Below are 26259 nucleotides of genomic sequence, written 5' to 3' on the forward strand. Positions count from 1 at the left end.
GACTGAAGTCAAGGTTGAAGAGGACATTGTACAGAGGCTCAAGCATAGTGTCAAAAGTACTAATTAACATATTAATGATCCCACCTTAACACTGCAGCTCCCTGTTGGATTCTCCAAACACTTGATAAGCATGCAAATGAGCTAAAGAAGAAAATATCTGAAGCGTGAAAGAGAAAGATAGAGGGACAGAATGAGAGAGGTTGATAGTTCTGGATTGAACTGTTGTTTTGTTTATCTTTAATTATCTGCTTCAAGCTGATGGTGGAGGATACACCAAAGAAAGATAGAAAGTGCACTCTAATGAAATCTTGACCCTCCATCTTTTAACCTCCCTTTTTAGTCTTCTCAGAATTGGCAATTAATCGCTCAGAAGAAAAGGCTCTGTTTAAGGTACATGGGCTGTCACTGGGCTGGTACCCTAAATGGAAACTTTTTAAAATGTATAACTTGTTTTGGGTACATAGTTGTATCCTATAGCCTATTGAGTACTTTTAAAGGGTCTTTTATATTCATCTGTAAACAAATATGTATCAAAAACAAGGGTACCACCCCAGTGAAATGTTTTTATAGAGGGCATTTCAGAGGGCACTGTCACTGGGCATTTATGACCATAACATGAAAACTCTTGTGCACCATCTCATTATGTTCTCTCTGTATATTCTTGATTGTTAGATTTAACTATTTGGATTTTCTTCTCATGTTGCCACCGAGCCCATGTTTTGCTCTCAACATTTTTTTTTATATATATTAGGTATCATGGTAAACTTGTCTGTGTATATATAGTCCATTTGCTGTTGCATTTTTAATTGCAATTAAAATGACTGCCCCCAATGGCCGAAGCTGAATGTGTTGTTGAACGGATGGGCACATGTGTTTCTGGATGAAATGTCCATAGAGTAGTGTTAAAAGCAAGTTGTATTTTTATATGTAACTGATGTAATTCAGTCAAGAATGGAATGAATATTATAAAAAATCAACACACTCACCATTGTTTGTGTACACGATTACTTCCTAGTTTCCATGGGACCAGAACCTGTGTGTTGGATTATACTTGGAGGTAGTGGCGCTAGAGGGAAATGTGTTCATGTTTGAAATGATGCACAAATGATTGATGGGGATGGCACTTGTCAGTAATTTGGCTGAATGGGGTTGATTTTAGGGTACATGAACTTTGAAAACATGTAGTAGTATTCAAGCATCAATTTCATCCCAGTGAATCCAGGAAATTTAGCTAAATTACTCTAGCTCTAGCAGTCCAAATACTTCAGCAGTGCCAGTCCCAACTATAATCAGTGTACCAGTCAGTCACACTGAGCTCATCTGGCATGTTTAGCATAATCAAAAATGTATAATGGGAGCATGGATTGGTAAGGGATTTCAGTTGCAGTACATGACTGTTTGCCTTCAGTCTTCCCAAATGGCCATTCCAGAATTGCATTTTAAATGACTCGTGTTAAATGTTAAAACACTGAAATGGGAAAATACAGTGTGGGAATAGTATTCCAGCATAACAAGTTTCATTGAGCACTCTGACTATCAGCTTCATGAAAACTTTGATCATCTCACATTGAGGAGGGAAGCTAGAGAAAAAATTCAGTCTCCAATCTGGAAAAAACACTATTTCCTATTTTGACTTGTCAAACAAAACAGCCATTTGTTATAGAGATAGATCACTCCAAAACAAACATATCATGGTAAACAACTTGATGATTCGTTTCTGGTATACCTGGGATTCTGCTACCTGTTGGGACTCGGGGAGCAGAGGCTACTGTCAGTTGCTCATGCTGATTGACATCTCATTTAACCTCTTGTCAAAATAAGTTTGTGTGTGTGTGTGTGTGTGTGTGTGTGTGTGTGTGTGTGTGTGTGTGTGTGTGTGTGTGTGTGTGTGTCTGCGTGCGTGCATGTGTGTGTGTGTGTGGACCCCCGAAAATACCAGTGGCCACCCCCTGGCCATCCCAACTATAAAACTCTAGTTAAGCCACTGCCGGGGAGGGTAACTGAACAGCCTGTAAATAGATCATTCCTTTGTAATGTTACAAGTAAACTCTTGCAAACGAGTCTCTACTAAAACGTCTTGGAGCAATGATTTTATCTAGTATATCTTTGCCAAAGTTGGCCTGGAAGTGTCCGGGAATTGTATTGATTAGAAACTTGTCCAGAAGCAAAACATTGCTGCTCATCATCACTGCATATTAAAGTCATAGGCAACATACCTAGGTAACTTTCTAATAGATTTTAGATTGGAATATTCCACACTGAATCTATTAATTCCCCTGCACTCCTGTGGTGTTGTGTTATTGGTGTCTCCCCATGACCCTGTAATGTCAGAAATGTTTCATAAGGTTTGCAAGTAGAGAAGTCTTTTTGGCATTACTAACTACACAAAGAGAGGTTACAGCAAAACATTCCTCTTTTTTTGTTTTAGATTTAAAGTGGGAACCTGAAGGGAAAAGACTTTCCACAGTTCCTACAGGTTTCCACCACTGAATTACTACCTTAAGCAAGGTGCACACTGTAAGATTTCTGCCACTGTTTTGCAGTCTGAGACCAAATACAGGGATCCTTAAAATGTTATCTTTTTGTAGGGAAACCTTGATAGTCTTTGATTGCTTAGTGTGACATGTTCACCAATAGCTGATTAGTTACCTTTGCAATAAATCTTAGCCTCCTACAAAGTTCTGGTAGTGTCAGAAATTGTACGCCACAGTCATGTGTTGTGACTGCTCTTATAACATCCAGATGAGATACAACACCAAGTTAGTGCTGTCAATTGGGACCAAAGTCGATGTGTATTATACAGTGTGGCATAATGTTGTGCAGTCTGCCATGGCTTTTACCCAAGATCTCATTGGGAGCATATTGTACAGTCTGATGGGCAAAAAAAAAAAAAAAAGGACTGTAAAAATCTGATTTATCTCCTTGGATCAAAGTGCACCAGCTGTCAGACCTTGAGTAAAACTAGGGAGGAGTATATTCCAGAAGCTTTGGAAGAATAACACAACTGGTATACAAACCCAAATAAACATTGATGTTCAAGACCAAATCAGGGGACTCTATTTTCAATTACTTCACTTTAACCTATAGACCAGGATTATTGGATAGAAAGTCTAAGGGAAAGTGGTGGCTCAGCGGTTAAGTTTCTGGGTTACTGACCAAAAGGTTGGAGGTTCAAGACCCCAGCACTGCCAAGATACCACTACACCATATCTGCTCCAGGGGTGCTGTTTCATGGCTGACCCTGCACTCTGACCCCAGCTAGTTGGGATATGTGAAAACAACTGCATTTCATTGGCTCTGTATGTGTACACTGCACAATGACAATAAAGTTGAATATTTCTTTATCTTTAATGATTTGTCTAAACAATTTAAGGGGTGAATACTGTGAGAGGAAGCCCTTTACACATGGGTACCTTAGGTCCAGTGCTTTGTAGTGTCATAGAGATGAATCAAAGACACTTTCTGGAGGCCCTACCCTATCAGACGGTCTTCAGACATTGGCTTATGTTCATGATTATGTTCAACATAAGACCTTTCTTTAAAGACCAGCCAGGTTCAGGCTTGGTAATGGTCCAGCAAGTCATGCTGTTCACCATAACAACTTTTCTACAGTTATTTTTCTCAATTACCCAACATCTTATGTTATTGGAGTCTTCCCACAGTCACCTTCAGCTTGCTCACTGGGGTTCTAAATACAACTATTATTTAATTATTTAATTATTTATTTGTATACACAATTTACAGTCATATTTAATAAAACTACACAATTATGGCTATAACTTTATAGATATTACAGTTTCATTTTCTGTTAATGCATGACTTTCTGTAAAGCTGCTTTGAAACAATGTGTGTTGTGAAAAGTGCTATACAAATAAAAATGACTTGACATGACTTGACTTGAAGTCTTGCTGGTAAACTATAAGAAGTTTGTGGGGATACCAGCAGACAAGCAACCCATGCATTTACACATATATTATTAATTGGCAGCATATATGCTGGTCTCCTTACAAGATTCCTGAAACAAATGGACTACTTGAAATGCTAAATCAAGAAATAATGTGGTTTTTCTTATCGGAGTCAGGTTCAACATTGCTGGCGTTGGTTTATTTCTTAGAACTCCTAAACATATGTGCATTACCCAATGTTCCATGTCTTTAAGCAAAGCCAACCGAAGAAGCATTCATCTAGTCTGGTCAGATCGAGATTACTGAGTGAAGAAACCCAAGCCAAATTGTTTTGGGCTAAAACATTATCCCAGTATATACTTTAACAAGTCAGTAAAACAGTAACTATATGTTATCGCTACCTAAAAGACCCACAAATTGATTTCTTGCAAAAAATGTACATCTTTTTCAGCTCAATAAGCAAAAACAGTATTGAAAATGCACACAGTATATAGTATATTCATGTTCATGTTCACCATTGCTGTAGAGTTCAGAGTCTCACATCAGTTCAGAACACCCTAAAGTTCCAAAGCCAAAACATTTTTCTTTTTGGAAAATGCCTTGACTTGTTATAAAGAGAAACAGTTGCAAGTTCCTCAGAGATACACCATTTTATCATTATCCACAAGGAAATTTCAAATGGAAAAATGGAAGAAACGAAAATACGTAGTAATCACAGCACTTTGCATTGGCAACCATTATTTACTCCATGTAAAAACCTCTTTGCCAGGTTATTTTTTGTGACTGTTTGTGTGTGAGACAGAGATAGAGATACGATCTTTAAAAACACTGACCTGAATAACTCTTGTATCGCTGGCTCCAGAGGTACTGTGAAACCACAAAGCAAAGACCAAAGACAAGAGAGGTGAGAGGTCATTTGAAAAGGGAAAAGAACATTAGATTATCACTCAAACCAAAGGCCAGTTTGACCATATCTCTACATTAAAGTACATCTCAGTGTTATTTGTAAGTGACAGAAAGCAAAATACCTTTCGAGCGTGTGCAATGATGATTCTCATCTGCTACATCCACCTCCATCTGAAGAGAGAAATACTCATTAACACTGACAAAAATAATAATAATAATAATAATTTCACTCTTTCATACTGTTGTGCAAATTAATGTTTAAGGCTTTCAACTTGCAATCCATGAGAGTAATACTATCTTTAGAGATAAACCAGTTAATTGTAAAATCTCATAACTTCCTCCCAAATGAAGAACATTGTAAGAACTTATGACATTGCATGACTTGTAAGACAATACATTTTAACATTTGCATTACGTAACCATCTACATTTACATGCTTATTCAAGCACAAAATATCCGCAGTAGCTCAAATGATAGACCGTTGCAATGCAAAGAACATGACTATGAGTCCTGAAGAGCATGTGAGTTGACACGTAAGCCGAATGTGTCATAGAAGTAGGGCTGGGTATTAATTAGGCATGGCATAAAATATAAATATATAGATTATTGATTGATACGTTATTTTTTGACATAATTTTGAGGCATCAGATATATTAACATTAGCCCACATTTAAATTAGAAGTCTAATTTGCATTCTTTCCAATCCATTCAGTTGTGCTTCTGTTGAATGTGTTGCATAATAGCGTTTATAATAGCGAGACCACAAGGAGGTGATATAACATTTACTGAAGCAGGTCGCATGGCACAAGTGTCACAACATAGGATGGGTATTTGAGAGCTCCTTGCACAGGATGCATAGACACAAAAGTTATGAAGGTTTTTCTGCTTCAAGAATGAGTGACATTGATGAGTTTGCAGGTTAGTGCATGAAACTGGTTTAACTGCACAAAAGAGCTGGGGCTGGGTGGGGCGGGCCCATCAGTCTAAGGCAGCGGAGGCCCACTCTCGCCAGAGGCAGATCTGCCCAGGCATTGGGAGGTTTGCCCCTTCCTCCAGAATGGAGGCCTCCCAGCCATGGGCATTGCTAGTCCTCCAGCACAACACCAGCTCCCGTGAGAGCTCATTACCATGCGGCAGCAACCGACACTGTTTCTTCAGTGTTTCCGCCTATTTTCACTCTACCTATTCTCTACCAATCCTGCAGCTCCCAGCTTCCTATCCCACAAGCAGATCCTTGTGTGAGGCTGCCCCCGCCTGCCTTCCACAAGAAGCAACTGATTCTTCTTTCATCTGTGGCACTTCTGCTCCTCTTACGCATACGAAAGCCTACATTCCCCATAATCCCCAATATCGCCAAACATTATACTCACTACAGGATTACATTAACTTGCAAATTACTGAAATATATAAAATGTATAATCTTAGTCCTTTGATAATGATATGGGTCGAATCTAATGGAAAACTATGCGAGTTATGCCTCGTGGTGCTGCAGATTTTTGAGAAGCTTCGAGAGATGGCAAGCCTGCGCTGTGTATGAACCTTATATAAAATAATTCTTTCTAATTTTAGAATGCGTCATGTCGTCCATCAGACACGTCCGGTGAGCAACACCCTTTAATTTACCCTCCTGCTCATACTTTACCAATGTTACGAACGCCGGTGAAGGCGCCTCCTCAACCGGCCACCGGAGATCGGTTTCACCCGAGTATTGACTATTAAACTACATTTCCCATAAACCCACATACCTGGCATGATTACGCTCCAGCTGACTGTCATTTACTTCACACTATTTAAACAGTGTCTTCATGTTCATTCATTGCGAAGTCTTGTTTTGCTCCGGCTGCATTTCTGAGCGTTTATCACTGTTATTCCTGATTCTCTGTGTTTTGACCCTTGTCTGATTATACCGTCTACGTCTGTCTGCCGCCTGAGTTCTCGCCTGACCCTCTACCATTGATAATTACTGCCTGCCCTGATCCCTTGCCTGTTTGACTACGATTCTGCCTGCCTGTACATTCCTGTTTGCCTGCCAATTACCTTCGCCTGTACTTGACATTGCCTACCTTAATAAATCGCTGATGGATCCCAACCAACCTGAGTCTTCATTACAACCAAAGACACAAAGACTACTGTGCAACGGGAAGCCATATTTACAGCTGGAAGCGGAAGCGGTAATTCTAGCAGAAAGACTCTGGATCCTTACCTTTTCATTCAGTCCAGCATCTCATCAAATTATAATACAGCCTCTGATTTATAAGACTACACACCTGTCTCCATTGTTCAATGTACTTCATACTTTGCGCATCTTATCACATGGCTTGTTAAGCGTGTTACTGCGGAGACATAGTGCGTGTGGAGGCTTCACACTATTCTCCGCGGCAACCATGCAGAACTCACTATGCACCTTAGCGAGATTGAGAACCACATTATTGTGACCATGAGGAGGTTACCCCATGTGACTCTACCCTCCCTAGCAACCAGGCCAATTTGGTTGCTTAGGAGACCTGGTTGGAGTCTCTCAGCATGCCCCAGATTCAAACTCGTGTTTCCAGGGGTAGCAGTCATTGTTTTTACTCTCTGAGCTACCCAGGCCCCAAGTTAAGATGATTCTTAACACGTTCTGCCGATCTCTCCTATCACACATTAAATCACAAAGTGTTTCCTTGACTTCACATGTCAATATCTGCCTTCTCCTTAAAGTGGAAGTACAGTATCAACTGTTCTGCATGCCCACTGACACCTAGCAGTAGGCATTGCTCATTACACTCATTATTTAATTAACAGCACATGCATTTGGCTGATCTCATTCAAGTAATCATATCAAACCGAGGGTAAAATTTTTTTATATCACAGTTATGTTACATGTTTTGTTTTATTAGAGTATCTTTGGCATCATTACACTGTAGAGACTTTATTATCATGGTTTAATATAAAATATTAATTCTTTATTAGTGATTGGACTATGAAGCTTTCTAAACAATGGGGCTTTATCAAAATGTTTGAAATTCCATGCTTCATCACTCAGGTTTCTGCATACAGTTCATTTTCTGCATCTGTTGTTAAACATATGCTCCCCATTAATGCTCTCTACGTTACTTTAACAACATTTACTTTAAGTTATCTATGCAATTTGGATATTTTGCCCCTTACACTGTATATGTTCTCATGGCTGAAGCAGTAACATTTAGTAGCAGGTAAGTAAGGTATTTTATAACTTTACGAGGATAACAAAAGTGCTGGATTAGAACTTGTTACGAAGCAGATACCAAAAATCAGTCAACAAACTTCACATGTAATGGACCATGCATAGGTGTTGTAGGTTTGGCATGGGCTTCATAAAAGCTTCTGCATCTAACGTCGCAACATTATTCGCATTTACGTGTTTTCTTTAACAATTGATGTCAATGATCTCTGCACCGAATGGAGACCTGACTTTGCAACTGCAAGTCTCCCCGTCATTTAACACATTCATACTTCCTGGTGCTTACTGCTCTATTCCCTCCTTACGCAGTTGCAACACCGCAACCGCAGTGCTCCTGCTAGTTGCTAAAATAATCTCCTGAGCAGTGCAAATGTTCTGTTAACGTGCTGCAACTGCAGCTTGTCTTTCTTGCCATGCAACTAAGCATCTCACAACACAGCTACTGTGGTGTGTTACCTGTGTAGGGTTTCTTGGTTCAGGTTTGGGGAATGTACAATTAATATTAATGATTGTAATCAATGATTAATCATACGGTTTGAACCAGATACCAATACATTCTAAATTGCCCCAAAACAGGGGTTATATAGCCCAAAAGTCTGCTTCAGATATATATAGATAATTAAACACAATGAATTATAATTAATTAGGAATCTACATCATATACAGACAGGCTGTATTAATTTTCAGAACACCTTAATGGAATTAACCCGTACCAAACCAACCAGTTCGTCCAGCAAACCACTTTGCTTGGTACTCTTGATCAATTCTCCAGAAGGTTTATTCTTAGTATAAGCTTACTTAATCAAAGCACGTTAACTTACTTTGATAATATCAGCTCGTAGCTTTAGATCGCACATTAAAGAGGCTTTGCTTTATCACCAACAAACACAGACAATCAAGCGTATAAATGGGTTTAATACAAGGAACTAGGATATATCACTATACTTAAACAAACATAGAACACATTTAACAACAAACATTTAACATAGAACAAACAACGTACAACAGTAAGGAAAAATAAAGAGATTTCAGGGATAGCAAACTTGTTACAACAGTTAAACCTTAAGAGCCAGCAAGGGAATTAAACACTTTAACGCATTTGAATTTAGATGGAATAATACTTGCAAAATGGACCTTTGTGTCGCTGAGCAAGACTGCGTGTGTGCGTGAATGTCCTCGTTGCGTCCGTGAGCTGGAGGATTTCTGTTGGTGCTTCCGGAGCGTGGATCGCTCGTGGGAAGTGCAAAGCATCTTAGGAGTAATGGTTGAAACTGAGAGAGAGTCCTTTCACCCGGAGGATATCGGACTGCTCCAAAAATGTAGAGTGTTGAGCTTTGTCCGAAGACAAGAAAAAGACTGAGATAAACGCCAAATAAAACAAAAGACATGTCTGACGAGAGTAACACAAAAAGAAAAATCAAGAGAGCTTGAAGAGAGATAAAAGCGAGGAGAGAAGACAAAAGAGGATGATTCAACACCAGATCCGGACTTTTAAGGTAGGAAGGTCACACCTCCTTTGGGAGAAATGACCCAATGAGGCACCTCAGTTTTGGCGCGAGAAGGTTCCCTTTGTCTTGTCAAGGCTCGTCATTTGCCTAATTTACGACAGTGTCCTGGATGTGGTTTGAATCACTCAAAAGATGGTAAAACATAGCAGAATACATTTTAATGTAACCTTATATATATATTCAGCTAGGGCGAGTCGTAAGGTTTAATTTGATACCAAGAAACTTGTATTTGGTACACTTAAAAGTGAATATATATTCTTAGACCCTTTATATATAAGCCCTCAGAGTTTAACTACACAACTAAACAATCTTAACTAGTTTGATATAACAGCAGAAATACCCAAGCATACGGGAATAAAACACATTTCCTTAAAATAAGCCATTTCTTTGGTTTTAAATGGTATGAACGTGTATAGATTTTCAGTGTGTAGATGGCGATATCACTAGTGTCTCTGGAGAGGCTCTTTGGGTTGTAAAAACGTCAAGAAGCATGCTAACTCCCAGACTTGCTGGCACTACCTGGTTATTTAGATGGAGAGTCACAGGGTGTGGGGGTTTTAGGATCCTTCGCAAAAATGTGTGCATTGCATTCAGAATTAATGAGTTCATGATTTTCCGTTCATACTCTACACCTGCTTCGGCTCAGTACATCTTCTTAGCAGTGCAAATGTGCTGTCTACAGTAGGTCTTTTGAGCCACAGTTCTAAGCATCCCACACACAAATGCGTTTATAAAGAAAGCGTTAATTTCCCTTTACACGGCAAATCTTTGTTGCACAAACCACATCACCCCTATCATAGAGCTCAAACGTAAAATGTTGTTTTGTACATTTGCAAGGGCACTGCACAACTATGCCCACCTTTTCGCAATGGCTCAATCACAAGCATCATTTACCACTCTGCAAAGATATTGCACAACAAGGCTCACCCATTCGCAGGGGCTGTATAATTCTAATAATTATAATGTCTACCCTTCTGCAGGGTCTGGCACAATAGTAGCATGTCATACAGTCTAATACAGGCTTATTTTTGTATCATTCATTGGTATTTCCTCTTCTTTCAGATTTGACACGCACCTTCTGGAGGCCTGGGTGTTGTCTTGAGTCTAATTATTTGGTTTTATATTTTCGTTTGGAGGCATAGGTTAAATTAGGTTCTTATTCCTTTTGGGGTAAACTGCGCTCCCCTGCCATCATTATCTCTAGCAGGATCTGATGCTTCTAGCAAGTATCTGAGCACTGAACCGTAGGATGGGGCATTTCTCTACATTCTTAATAATTCCAATCATTTAGAGTCTTTACAGATAGAAATGCTTTTAACTAGATACATTACAAAAATATAAATTTAACATTTGAATTAACAAGTCCATGTATCGCAACAATATATATGACATTATATTGCATATATTATATTTTGTTATATGTTTATTGTATATTTATACTACAAGTATTTACATTAATTTGTATAACATGTGCTAAGAATCAGTAAATTAATCTGTAAATGAGCACATACAAACAACAGAGAACTAGAATGACTCCAATCCACATTCCTGCTAATCGGGATTAGAATAACATTTTTATGTCTTTGATTGACAACTGACTGTAAAGAACAGAAAGGGTATTAAAAGAGACATTATATAATGACAAATGGATTGTGTGGATCTTGTCTTTGAACACATTACACAGAACGAGTCAAACCAAATTTTTACTCGCAACACGCAGTGAAAAGATGCTTAACTTCCAATATACTACTCAATAACTAGTGAGTAAAATCTGAACATTTACCATCTAGTGGCTAATCACAGACATGTACAGGGTTGCACATATAGTAAAAGGCTAATTTTGGTATTTAAGAATAGATATCGAGATCAGATGTTCAAATGAAGACTGCGATGTTTCGGAAAATAGATATTTTTACCCAGTCTTACATAGAGGCACCACAAAATGAGGTAGATGCTTCAGCAATTGCATTTTTCATCTAACATTTGCTTTTTACGACACTATCGATTAGGCTTAGGTTTAAGGTTTAGGGTAGGGAGATATCTTTTGTTGAATTAAAACAATATGGTGCATCACTTAAAAAAAAACTCATCCATTTGGGACAACAATTAACTCGCTTTTAGCACCACAAAGTGAACATTTCACCACTGGAACTAACACAATAAGTGTAATGTAAAATGTCTAGGTTACGTATGTAACCTCCGTTCCCCGATGGAGGGAACGAGACGTTGTGTCAGAGAAGCGACACTAGGGGTCTCTCTTGAGCGCCGATATCCACCTCTGATCTATGAAAAAATGTCAGTGAGAAGTTGGCAGCCGGTATTTGCCCCGGACATACGGGTATTTAAGCGGCGCAAATACGGGAGTTCATTCAGGATTTTTCTGAGGAGCCGGAAATGGTCCGGCCACAACAGTGGCTCGGCTCAGCGACGTGGCGGGGAAGACACAACGTCTCGTTCCCTCCATCGGGGAACGGAGGTTACATACGTAACCTAGACGTTCCCCTTCTGTCGCTCTCTCCACGTTGTGTCAGAGAAGCGACACTAGGGGTCCACTTATAAAAGTGCCATGCGCTGAGCCGTGTACGTGAACTGCTGATACAGGAGCGAGCAGGCATTCTTACGTGCAGGACGACCAACTGTATCAGACTGCACGTACCCTTCCCCAATGCCCCATTCAAGCCATCAGAATCCTTCTCGTTAACCTGGAGGGGGGAACAAGGTGATGGCTGCCAACCTGGGAACGGGCCAGCCTGGCTGGGCCTCTTTTCTCTCTATGTTTCTCGCATAGAGCAACTACGGCCGGGGCCCTTACACGCATTGAGGGAAGGGGTCTTAGCCCTTCTTTCAGGGGGAGAAGACCCTGCGGAGGCCACACCTACCCCGCAGGGGAGGCAAAGAGTGGCAGATACCTCACATGGCCTGTTAGGACCTATGTGGAAAAGTTGGTGTGGTGGTAGATCAAACCTCGTAGAGGGGGGATAGCGTACAGCACGGCGACCGAGGCAGCTGGAACTGCCTAATGGAGACACGGGAGTCCGCTTGTGAGGGGACAGTACCGTGGAATTACACACAGGGGGAGTCCGAACAGGAGGCCATACCTGTGGAGCACCTATTCCCGTACAGGGTAGATTGGGTACCCGTAGAGGCTTGGGTCGGCGAGTTCCTCCGCTGAACTGCGGACCCACAAGGGCTAGGGAGGAGTCAACCAGCGACCCGAAGATGGGATCTCCTGGGAACGGAAGTGCACTATTTTACCTCGGTTGAGGGAAAGGGCGCAAGGCGCAAGCGTGTTACCGAGTTCTACGGGCTCGGACCTGAGAAAACACGGGACGATACTGACTCAACTCAGAGGTTGTAGAATCTCGAAAAAGTGTTAGGCGTTGCCCAGCCCGCTGCTCTGCAGATGTCTGCTAGGGAGGTGCCCCTAGCCAGTGCCCACGAGGATGCAACACCCCTGGTGGAGTGAGCTCGGACCCGCAAGGGGGGGGGGGCATGGCCTGGGTGTGATAAGCCAATGAAATGGCGTCGACAACCCAGTGGGCAAGCCTCTGTTTGGAGACAGCGTTCCCTTGTCCCCCGAAGCAGACAAAGAGCTGCTCAGAGCGTCTAGTGCTCTGTGTGTGGTCCAGATAGATACGCAAAGCACGTACTGGACACAGCAACGAAAGGGCTGGGTCTGCCTCCTCCCGGGGCAGCGCTTGCAGGTTCACTACCTGATCTCTGAAGGGTGTGGTAGGAACCGGTCGCGGTCTTAGGATCACGCATGTGTCTGCCGGACCGAACTCCAGGCAAGTGTCGCTAACAGAGAACACTTGCAGGTCCCCGACCCTCTTGATGGAGGCGAGCACGATCAGCAGGGCGGTCTTGAGAGAGAGGGCCCTGAGTCCAGCTGAATCTAGCGGCTCGAATGGGGGTCTCTGGAGGCCCGTGAGGACGAACGAGAGATCCCAGGAGGGAAACAGGTTAGGCCGGGAGGGAGTCAGCCTCCGGGTACCTTTTAGGAACCTGACAATTAAGTCGTGCTTACCAAGAGACTTGCCGTCTACCGTGTCGTTGTGAGCCGCGATGGCGGCGACATACACCTTGAGGGTGGAGGGTGGAGGGGGGGCGCGGACACTCTCCCGGGGGGGAGCGAGTAGGCTACGATGGATGGGGAAAAAAACTGGAAAAAAAAAATTTTGGGCACATTTTTTATATCACTAAACTACTGTCATAAAAAGTTATAGTTTTGTATATACATAACTCCTGAATAAAAATTTAAATGTGTTTGGACTGATTTAAAAAAAAAAGTTTTGTACAAATTTGATTGGTTTGTCGATAGTGAGCGCAAATGCAGGTGATAAGCAAGCGGTTTCATTAAGCGAGTCATTGAGTCGTTCATTCAAACGATTCGTTCAAAAGGCCGATTCATCAAGAATGAGACAGATGTTTGTGAATGGGTCATTGAATCTTTGACTCAACCGATTCGTTCACAACACTGAATCATTCAAAACACGATTGAGTATTGCTGTGAGATGAGCTATGGCTATGCTGTGATCTTTGTTTGGATTCATCGGATCTATTTTTGCTGCTAAAATAGACCAAAACAGTCATTATTTCATCTAAAATGTAAGTGACTTAATATTATTAACTTGTTTGTTGAACTGTCATATGAAATCAGTGTCACATTTTCAATCGTGAGGTGATGGTAAATTAAGTGATGGTCAATTGTCAGCTCTCTTGGTCGTCAGGTCGTGTGATGTATGTTGCTGAACTGTATTCAAATGTTATAAAATTTATAAATATAAATTTATATTTAATATAAAAACACCACATTTTGAAATTTAACTGCAGTATGTCAATTTAGTTTATTTGTGTGTGCTGCGCTCATAGACTTTAGAAAACGGCGCTCATTTGTTTGATTTCAACCTGTCTTTGCAAGGCCGTGAAACTCATATTTTGCTCCTTGCAGAAGAGAGCGACAGAAGGGGAACTACCTGTATTTAAACACATTAGTAGTTACACTGTTAACCTTACCTCTAACCCTAAACCTAATCGTACCCCAACTTTTGCCCTAACCCTTAACCCTAACCCTACTCCTAAACCTACCCGTACCTCAACCTCAGTATCAGCAAATGTGAATCTTATGAGAATTTTGCAGAACAACATATAGTTTTAATTTATTTTAATAATTTAATGTCAGTATATAGTAGTTAAAGACACCTAATATAAAGTGGGACTGGAACATTCCTTGACAAACATATAGACAGTACCTGATGTAATTGCAGGTTTTATTGCTCTTGATTCTGACCTCTGTCCCAGGTCCCTCTATGGTAGATGACTGCTAAGAGGTTCCTACACCTCCTCCAGTTTCATTTTCTGCAACATAAAAAATGTAAAAATGTAAAATTATAGACTTGAATCAGCATGCAGGTCACATTTAAACTAATACGCATACAGCGTTGTAGAAGAGGAGCTTTCTTTTCCTTCCCATATACAGTACATTTCCTCTTTAAACTTGAAAAAACAGTTCCAATAAATACTGTACATTCAAAACCAATGGTGGATTGTATGGCTCATTAGACATATTTGTCCCCACTTCCTATAGAATCTGACAAATAAGGCTATTTTCTCTATAGCTCTATTAAAAAAAAATCTAATAAAATATGATGGACGAACTGTCTTTATTTAATATTTAAAGCACTTAAAAGCATAACTGCTGTATTCGTGTAGCTTTTCAAATGATGATTATTTAAAGTGTTTAAATAGGATTTATGTTTATATTTATGGGAACACAGTCCTTTAGTGTGTATCTAGTACATATTTAACAAGATTTTCCAGATGTTTCATGTTTATTCAATCAATTGAAATGATGATAAACCACATATGGTCTACCTCAAGATAACATTAGAGAACATCAAAATCAAACACAATATTACTAATACCAAGTACCCGCATGATCATAAATATAAGGATGTGTAATAATGCTTAAAAAAAATGCAATTTTCTTTGTTGTGTAACAAAACTTATTTTGAAAATATTTCAAAAGCGAGGTCGAGGAATTCAAACAGCTCTTGTTTTTTTGTGTGTATAAGTGGAGGATTTTTATGGGATCAAAATCCCGTCAAAAGTATTGTGGTCACGGATCCAAAAATAATAAGCGTGAATCAAAATAATAAGTGTGAATCGAAAAAGAATAAGTAAAGATAAAAAAATAAGGGCAAAAATAAATAAAAAACACAGATCAAAATAATTAGCGCAATAATAAATATTTACATTACATTCATGATGTTAGTCAGAGGGGAACTGGCCCCCACAGTGAGTCTGGTTTCTCCCAAGGTTATTTTTCTCCATTAATCTACATCTTATGGAGTTTTGTGTTCCTTGCCACAGTCGCCTACAGTTTGCTCACTGGGGTTATTAATACAATTATTATTTAATTACTTATTTTTAACACGATAAACAATCATATTTTATCTAATTACACAATGATGATTCATCGACATTATAGACATTACAGTTTTATCATCTGTTCATTCCTGATCTTCTGTAAAGCTGCTTTGAAACGATGTGTGTTGTGAAAGGCGCTATGCAAATAAAATTTACTTGACTTGACTTGACTTGTTTTCCTTGGTTATATTACCGTTTTTTTGAGCTCTCTGTCAATTATTAGCAACTTATCTTGCTAATATTTGAATGTTTTTGTATTCTTATGCTGTATTCTTAATGGCTTTTGTTTCCAAGTTCTGTGCTTGGTTTTCCCAAACTTGTGAGTAGAGTTTCATGTAAATCAGGGGGCGTTTTGCGTCCTCATTGGTCCACTAGTTCTTGATCAACAGCTCCTCCTCTAGCCAGTCATTGGAAGAGGGGAGGTGACGTCACTCCAATGCGACTCCGACGGCTGCTGCTCAATCACTGGATGGTAGATGAAGATGGATAACTGTCAGTTGGCAAATCCTGGATAATCACAGGTAATTGAATATAACTATAATATTTGTGGTTGATAGATATGCTGCTTGAGTCAGTTTTTAGTATTTTCTGCCTGCTCTAGGAAACAATGTGTTATCTGAATAGGCCGTTATCACAGTCCGTTAACACATGTATCGAGTCAGCTTAAGTTATTTAGCGGAGTCTTTAGTTTAGGCATTATTTAAGACTTCCTAGTTTGTAGTTCTTATTGGCTTCAAATCTAAAAAAATAAAAACAAGGCAGGGTTGGTGTGTAAGTTTGATGCATGTATACTCTACGTTATGTAAATGTTTGTAAATGTTTTGGATATGTATGCTCCAATGTTGCCAGTATCTTTAGAGATAATACCTAAATTTGCGACTATTTGTGAATAAAGAACGTCCAACCTCAAGCCAACTTTATTGCATTATTTATGGTCGTGGGGATGCTTGGTCACTTGTTTCTGATTTCGCTGCAATATCCTGGAGAAAGAAACTAAATATAGCCGTGCCAACAATGCCAAGGTAGGCTCTGTACATAACGGCACATTCAGCAACAGGGAAAAGCGGATCAAGTTGGGTTCTGAACTCGCGATTACATTGGTACAGCTAGTAAAAACATGCATCAAACATCCACACCGACACAGCCTTGTTTTTATATTTTTTGCGCTTATAATTTTTTTATCTGCGCTTATTATTTTTTGATTCACGCTTATTATTTGATTCACGCTTATTATTTTTGGATCCACGAACGCAATACTTTTGATGTGATTTTGATCCCATAGATCTTGTGTGGTGAAACTGGAGCATATACAATTGAATTTGGAGCAGTGGCATTTGATTTTTGAGCCTGTGTTGTGCAGCTGCATTCAGAGACACTAATTAAAACCAGTGAAGCGGGAGCTAACAAATGATGAGTTAGTGGTGCTGCAGTGGAGTGTGGTGGGACAATGAAGAACCCCTCCGGGAGCCCAATATCACAATTAATATCAGAGCTGCACAGATCCCTCCAATCTGACTTCAATTCAGATACAGACATGCACTGCACCCAGGAAACTGCAGCCAGCAATTACTTTTTGCCATACAACATACAATGCAACAATCAGTAAAAAGGAGGTATATGTGCGTGAATCTCATAAAACCTGTCAAGAACATGTCCAGGTCATATTTCACACCATATACGAATATTATCTTTATTGTTTTGTGAAACTGTTGATATATTTATATTGTAAAGAATGTGTACATAATGGTAAAGTGTGTTGAACTGCCTTTCATTATGCTGAATAAGAAACATTGTATTACAGTTGATTTAACTGTAAAAACAAAAATTACCATTGAGAATGAATTACAGACAAATGAAAGCAAAATAAAATAAAAAAAAACAGTACAATGTCTAGACACATAAAGTTCCTAAAAATAAGATAATTTTCTTTATCCAAAATAATTTCTTTATTTAAGGAATAGCTCACCCCAAAATTACATTTCTGTCACTTTATTCACCTTTATGATTTTCTTTCTTATGCATAACACAGAAGGAGATGCTTTAATGAATATAACAGTCTTTTAGTGTTAACAGTGGCTTACTTTAAAGCTTAAAAATTTAATTATGAGTAAACTATTAAATAATTAGCATTTTTGGATGATCTGTTTAATTAAAAACACTTGTTGTCCCTAGGCTTTACAATCATATTTCCACTTTTTTTAAATTAATGAGCAATTAATTATTCCATAAATTTAGTAGTAATAATAATAATTATTACATCCTTTCAGGAGGTGAACTCTTTAAGCACAAGTAAATGTTTCTTCATTTTTCATCACTTTAACTAATGTATTGTTATTATTGTCAGTACAACATAGTTCCTTCCTTTTGAAGTAATGGGTTAGGTATATACCATAAATAAAAATAATAATTATGTTATCATAATGACGTTATCAAGCTTTCTAGAAGTGAAAACCTTTGTTTGTAATTGTATATGTAAGTGATTTGGACAGAGCGTCATGTGTTGTCTAACGAGGAAGCTCTACAGAATATTGAGATGTCATAGACATGCTGTCTAATTGTCTGTGGTGTTGTGCTTTACAGCAGTAAGGCTAAAATAAAGAAATACTAGAAAAAAAATACATGACTATATCAAAGGGAATGAAAGCATATTCAAATTCACATTACAATCATTTAGGCCTTGTAATCCATTCCACAGTTGACGTCAACCTTGCAGCGAATGAACCGAGAGAGAAAAAAATCACAAAGGTTATGTGCCATAACTACACAATGGCCAGTAGGGCCTCCAATTAGAATTCGGCTTAAAATATAAGAATGAGTTAATGAGCCTGTCATGAATCCCGCCTTTGTTGTTCCTCCCACTGGGGATTGACTTTAGCTCTCTGGACTCCATTTCCCATAATCCCCGTACCTGTCACTGATTACCTGCTCAGCTATTTCTCATTAACTCACTCTCACTCTATCATTGCAAAGACTTGTTTTGCCCTGGCTAACATTTCTGAGGAGCGGTGACCAGAACTGCAGCGAGGACGAGCAGAGACATAGCTGAAAAGGAAAGTTTTTGTTTTGTTGTTTACTTAGTTGGTTTAAGTTTATTTTTTTTTTTTTTCTGTTTGTTTGTTTTGTTTGCGGGTTCATGGCATAATCTGATTTGTGACTGGATCAGAATGGCAAACTATAGTGGATTGTCAGAGGATGAAGATATGCAGATGGGTTGGGAAAAGAGTACGAGTAGGAAAGGAGGAGGAAAAAAAGAAAATAGACAGATGACAAAGAAGAGAACATTAGAAGAGGATGAAGTAATTCGAGAAGTAAGGCAAAAGGTAATGATGGAAGAGTTTAAGATCATTCTTAAATTTAAAGTGGGGAATGAAATTACATCAGTTAGCCCGATCACTCTTACAAATGGATTGAAGAAAGCGATTGGGGAAATAGAAATGGCGAAAGTGTTAGCGTGATGGGAGCCTATTGGTGAAATGCAAAAATATTGAGCAGAAAAATAAAACTATGAAATTGCAATCAGTATGTAAGAAAGAAATAGTGGAGAAAAAAATAATTGGTGAGAAGAGAGGGACTAGGGGAGTGATAACAGGAATTCCTGTAGAAGAGAATCTGGAAGAACTAAGGAAAGTAATTAAAGGAGGAATGATCACAGAAATCACTCGATTGCAGGCTTTCAGAAATGGAGAAAAAACAGATAGTGAGTCTGTACTGCTACAGTTTAAAGATGATGTACTTCCTATGAAAGTGATGGTAGGATATATGAGCTTTAACGTCAGAGAATATGTACCTCCTCCATTAAGATGTTATAAATGTCAGCGATATGGACATACTGCAAATGTATGTAAAGGGAAACAGAGATGTGGTAGATGTGGAGGAGAACATGCATATGGAGAATGTGGGAGTAATGTTACAATAAAGTGTTGTAATTGTGGAGGGAACCACACAGCAGCATATGGGGGCTGTGAAATCCGAAAAAAGGCAGTTGAGGTTCAAAAAGTAAAATTAAATCAGAAAGTAACATATGCAGAGGCTGTGAAAATATATAATAATGAAAGAGAAAATGAAGGCATTGGTACGAATAAAGAAGGAACGGGGTCAAAACAGGAAAGTACAGGAATGTCAATGGATAGGATAGTGCTTTTGTAGCATATGTCATAAATTGTTCAGAACAAGCAAAAACAAAAACAGAGAAGATAAAAATCGTAGTTAAGGCAGCAGCTAAATTCCTAAACATGAAAGATTTGTCATGGGAAAAGATACATGCTGATCTTAACCATGGAGAAGGGAACACAGATACAGCTTCTCAAAGCATAACTTAATGTTGGTAATTCAATGGAATGCTAGAAGTTTGATAGCAAATGGATGTGAGTTTAAGGGATATATTGATAAACTAGGAAAGAAGCCAGATATCATTTGCGTTCAGGAAACATGGCTCAAAACTAATCTGGATTTCATTATTAAAGGATATAATACCATACGTGAAGATAGACGAAATGGAGTTGGAGGGGATGTGCAATATTTATTAAAGAGGGTATAGTATATAGGAGGTTAAAGACAATACAAGAATTAGAGGTAATAGTTGTTGAAATGTGGAACAAGAAAGAAAAGATCAAAGTGATTAACTTCTACAACCCATGTAAAAAACTAGAGAGAGTACAACTAGAATCAATACTGGAGGAGTGGAGAGGAAAAATTATTTGGTGCGGGGATTTTAATGCACATAGTAAGGTGTGGGGTGAAAAAGATGATTTAAATGGAGAAATTTTAGAAGAAATAATGGATGAAAAGGAATTAGTATGTCTAAATGATGGGTCTGGTACAAGAATAAATTTAAGTAAGGGTATAGAGACTGCAATAGATCTTACGTTGGTGTCCCAGTCTTTGGTAGGGATAAGTAGTTGGGAAGTAAATAAGGAAAGTACTATAGGGAGTGATCATTATCCTATATATACAGAAATTGGAATAGAAAGGGATATGCAAAAGAAAGAGAGAGTAAGTAGGTGGAAATTTGAGGAAGCAGATTGGAACAAGTTTAGAATATTGTCCAAAGAAAAATTAAAGGAGGTTTGTATAAATCAGGGGTTGAAGATCTGAATGAAGAAATAAGTAGTATTATTTTAGGTGCAGCAAAAGAGTCGATACCAAAAAGAGGAGGCAGTATTAGAAAGAAAATCGTTCCGTGGTGGACACAAGAATGCTCAAAGGTAATTAAAGAGAGAAATAAAGCATTTAAAATCCTGAAAAGAACGCATAACTTCCAGAATTTAATTGATTATAAGAGGAAGCAGGCTGTAGTAAGGATGACAATAAAGAAAGTTAAGAAAAACTTTTGGGGAAGTATTGTGAATCTCTAGGAAGAAGTACACCATTAGATAGAGTATGGGGTATGATAAAGAGAATGTCAGGAAATAAAAAGAGTATGGTTATCCTATAATGAAAGAAGGAGAGAAAGTAATAATAGAGAACAAAGGTAAAGCAGAGTTGCTGGCAAGGACATTTGTTAAAATACATAGTAATAGTAATTTGAGTAATGAGGAAAAGACGCAGAGGGAGAAAACAATAAGAGATAGTGTTGAAGAAATACAGGATGGTGGGGATAATGAAAGTACCATAAATGTGATGTTTACAATGGGTGAGTTGAATAATGTCTTAAGAAAATCGGGAAAAACAACGCCAGGGAATGATCAAGTAAGTTATTTTATGATAAAAAATTTAAATGATGAGAGTAAAGAAATGTTATTAAAGTTATATAATAAGGTATGGGAAGTAGGATGTTTGCCAAAAAAGTGGAAAGAATCAATTATTGTCCCTATATGTAAACCAGGTAAGGATCCGAGTTTGGCAGAAAGTTATAGACCGATTGCTTTAACTTCACATGTAGGGAAAATTATGGAAAAAATGATAAATGAAAGATTAAAGTACTATTTGGAGACAAATGAATTGATAAAGGATTACCAGAGTGGGTTTAGAAAGGGACGAAGCACAATAGATCCGGCTATATGTTTAGAGAGTGAAATTAGAAAAGCTCAAATTAATAAAGAAAGTATATTATCTGTATTTTTTGATGTTGAGAAGGCGTACGATATGTTGTGGAAACAAGGACTTATGATTAAGATTTATAAATTGGGAATAAGAGGGAGAATGTATAGTTGGATCAAAAACTTCTTAACTGATAGGTGGATCGCAATAAGAGTAGGGACAGAATTGAGTACAAAGTATTTAGTGGAAAATGGAACTCCTCAAGGGAGTATAGTTAGTCCAGTTTTGTTTTTAATTATGATAAATGAAGTGTTTAGTAGAGTTGATAGATCTATAAGTGTTGCTTTATTTGCAGATGACGGTGTTATGTGGAAAAAGGGAAGAAATATAGAATATATAGTGAGGAAGATGCAAGAGGCAATCGGGAAGGTAGAGAGTTGGGGAATGGAATGGGGTTTTAGGTTTTCAGTGGCAAAGACCAAAGTAATCTGTTTTTCTCAAAGGAAAAATCAAGAACAGATTCAACTTAAACTTTATGACAAAAATCTAGAGAGAGTGGAATGTTTTAAATATCTCGGGATATGGTTTGACAAAAAACTTAACTGGAAAATACATATTGAGAAAGTTGTTGAAAAATGTAAAAGAATATTGAATGTAATAAGATGTCTGAGAGGTAGAGAGTGGGGAGCAAATAGGACCTCATTGAAAATAGTTTATATTGGATTAATTAGGGCAGTTATTGATTATGGATGTACAGTTTACCAGTCTGCTTCAAGAACTTTACTAAAAAAGTTGGATGTGATTCAAAGTCAGGCGTTGAGACTCTGTTGTGGTGCTTTTAAAACAACCCCAGTAGCGGCATTACAAGTAGAAATGAATGAGATGCCATTGGAGATTAGAAGAAATCAGATAGCATTAACGTACTGGGCAAATTTAAAAGGGCATAAGGAAACACACCTGACTCAGAAGGTGTTACAACCATGTCAAGAAAGGGAAAGACGACAGATTAAGAGCTTTGGTTGGATAATAAGGTATGCAGTCGATGAGATAGGGTTAGGAGATTTGACGGTAAGTCCAACTGTGCCATTATCTAATGTTCCACCTTGGATATTAGGGGAGTTAGAGGTAGATTTGCACCTTTTAGAGTGGAAGAAAGAGAATAGTATTGATAGGAGTCAGGTTAGTAGATATATAGAGGAGAAGTATTCTATGTTTGTTAAGATATATACAGATGCATCAAAAACAGAAGATAATAGAGTAGGAGTTGCATTCATTATACCAGAAGGGAATGTTATGTTAAATAAGAGAGTAAATGATAAAATGTCAGTGTATACAGGAGAAATGCTGGCCATTCTCTTAGCCCTTGAGTGGGTTGAAAGTAGTAGGTCAAGGGAAGTGTTAATAGGGTCAGATTCAAGTAGTGCGTTAACCAGTATTAAGAACATGGAATCAGAAGCAAGACAGGATATTTTGCTGGAAATAGTCCAAGCTGTTTATAGAATTAATAGAGTAGGAGTAATAGTAAAATTCATCTGGATTCCAGCCCATATAGGAGTAGAAGGAAATGAAATGGCAGATAAATATGCCAATAATGCAACAAAAAAAACAGAGATAGATATGGTAATAAGTTATAGTAAGGCGGAAGTTAAAAGTATAATCAAAGAAGAAATGAGAAAGAAGTGGCAAGTGGAGTGGGATATAGAAACAAAAGCAAGAAGGTACTACAGTATCCAGAAGAGGGTAGGAGGTATGAGAGAAAATAGTAGGAATAAAAGGGAAGAGGACATTATTTCAAGAATGAGATTTGGGCATACTGGTTTGAATAGTACGCTTAAATTAATAGGGAAGCATGAAACTGGGATGTGTGAGGTCTGTAATATTAATGAAACAGTAGAACATGTAATTATTAATTGTTATAAGTATAAGGAGGAAAGGATGAGTCTGAAAGACTGGTTTAGAAAAGAAAAAATTAGATTTGAAATGAAGGAACTATTACAAATGAATTCAGGGCATGTAGGGTACAGAGCGATATTTGTGTTTTTGAGTAATACGGGGCTTAGTAGAAGGATATGAGTTTAGTTTCCTTAAAAAATTGTATTTATTAATAATGAAAATGTATGAATATTAGTAATGGTATTAGATATTTATGAAGTTATTTATTGGTTTTATTATGGATGTATGTAGTTATTTATATATTTATTTTAAGGGTAGTGAGGAAAGGCTATTGTGATCCACACTCCATATCAGAAGGTGGCGGTAATGCACACCTAAAAGTTGTTTGCAAACCGCCATTAAAAGAAAGAAGAAGAAGAAGAAGAAGAACATTTCTGAGCGTTATTTGTATTTTCTGCCTAACCTGTGTATGATCCTGGACTGTTTACCCTGTCTTGACCCTTTGCTGCTTGCCTACTTTTATTACTTTCTTTACCTGGATATTACCTGTGATTGCCTGCTGCCTGCACTGACCTCTTGCCTGTTTTGTGACTAACCCTCTGACTTACCTTGGATACTGCTATTTCTGATGATTGACCCCTGCCTGTCTATATTACTATGTTTACTGTTAAAAAAGCTTCACATGGATCCCAACTCCGCTGACACGCCATTACAGAAGACTTCGCCACAAACCGATCCAGCTGCTTTCTTCAACTACTACCGTGGTATCAGCTCCTTCATCAATCCCAGCGGGACACCCGGCTTCATCAAGAACTATTCACTGCACTATGGATCTAGCAGCATTCTTTGTTATAGATAAGCCAGGTGGACTTATCTATAAGTGAGTACTCCCATTTATTTTCTACCGTTGCTGCCCACACCGGTTTTGATGATGCCGCTCTAAAGTCCATATACAGAATTGGACTCACCACACTCCAGTGAATGGAATTGCTGGAGACAGGAGATTACACGTGGGAAGAATATGTGAGGCTGATATTAGAAAAACACTCACTACAGAGGATCCTCCTCTCTCAATCCTGGTTCCAGCTTCCGAGTCAACCACTTCTGAGTCTGCACCATGCCAGGTCACAGCAATGTCTGAGTCTCCACTATGCCATGTCACAGCAATGTCTGAGTCTGCACCATGCCATGTCACAGCAATGTCTGAGTCTCCACTATGCCATGTCACAGTAATGTCTGAGTCTGCACCATGTCATGTCACAGCAATGTCTGAGTCTGCACCATGCCATGTCACAGCAATGTCTGAGTCTGCACCATGCCATGTCGCAGTCAAACCATAGCCTGCTACATAACATGTCACAGCCAAGCCTGAGTCTGCTCCATGTCATGTCACAGCCACGCCTCGATCTTCTCCATGCCATATCACAGTCAAACCTCAGCCTGCTCCACGCCATGTCAAAGCCACGTCTGAATCTGCTCCACGTCATGTCACTGCCAAGTCTGAGTCTGTTCCACGCCCTGTCACAGTCAAATTTGAGTTGACTCCCATACATGCCACGAGCCAATGCCCACGCCTGCCACGGCCAACGAGCCAATACCCACGCCTGCCACGGCCAACGAGTTGGAAGCTTCGTCCGTCCCAGAGCCAGCGTTGCCATCCTCGTCCATTCCAGAGCCAGCGTTGCCAGCCTGGTCCATCCCAGAGCTAGCTTTGCCAGCCTCGTCCGTCCCAGAGCCTGCGTTGCCAGCCTCGTACGTCCCAGAGCCTGCATTGCCAGCCTCGTCCGTCCCAGACCCTGCGTTGCTAGCCTCGTCCGTCCCAGAGACTCCTTTAGCAGCCTCGTCCGTCCCAGAGCTGGCACAGCAAACTTCGGCCTCCCGGAGGAGAAAAGCTTTCGTTTCCAAATCTCTGCCAGTGTTCACGACCACAGAGATTGTCTCCGAGTCTCAGCCTATGTTCATGACCACAGAGGTCGTCTCTGAGTCTCTGCCCCATGTACATGACCACAGTGGTCATCTCCAAGTCTCCGCCCATGTACACAACCACAGAGGTCACTCCCGAGACTATGTCCATGACCACAGAGGTTGTTGCCGAGACTATGTCCATGCCTACAACTACAGAGTTCATTCTCGAGACTATGCCCATGTTTATGACCACAGAGGTCATTCCCGAGTCTCTGTCTACACCCACGACCCCAGAGATCATTCCCGAGTCTCAGTCCATGCCCACGACCACAGAGGTCACTCCCAAGACTCTGTCCACGACCACGGAGGTTGCTCCCGAGAATCTGTTCATGCCTCCGACCACAGAGATCGCTCCCGAGACTCTGTCCATACCCACGACCACAGAGGTCACTCTTGAGACTCTGTTCATGCCCAAGACCACAGAGGTCGCTCCCAAGACTCTGTTCATTTCCTTCCTTTGTTACATCATTGG

General features: G+C 39.3%; 1 protein-coding gene across 5 annotated transcripts in view; it reads right to left on the reverse strand.

Moving 5' to 3' along the window:
- The window catches only part of myt1lb (myelin transcription factor 1-like, b), a 232504-nt gene that overhangs the window by 137102 nt on the left and 69143 nt on the right, over positions 1-26259 (reverse strand). For all 5 annotated transcript variants that reach the window (XM_052145864.1, XM_052145863.1, XM_052145860.1 and 2 more), the window contains exons 2-4: positions 14774-14879; positions 4934-4982; positions 4739-4772 (exon numbers count right to left, since the gene is read on the reverse strand). In XM_052145864.1, the coding sequence (XP_052001824.1) occupies positions 4739-4772; positions 4934-4982 (83 nt within the window). In that variant the 5' untranslated portion in view covers positions 14774-14879. The remainder of the gene's footprint in view (positions 1-4738; positions 4773-4933; positions 4983-14773; positions 14880-26259) is intronic.

This window comes from Xyrauchen texanus, chromosome 16 (genome assembly GCF_025860055.1).
Source record: "Xyrauchen texanus isolate HMW12.3.18 chromosome 16, RBS_HiC_50CHRs, whole genome shotgun sequence".
Lineage (NCBI taxonomy): Eukaryota > Metazoa > Chordata > Actinopteri > Cypriniformes > Catostomidae > Xyrauchen > Xyrauchen texanus.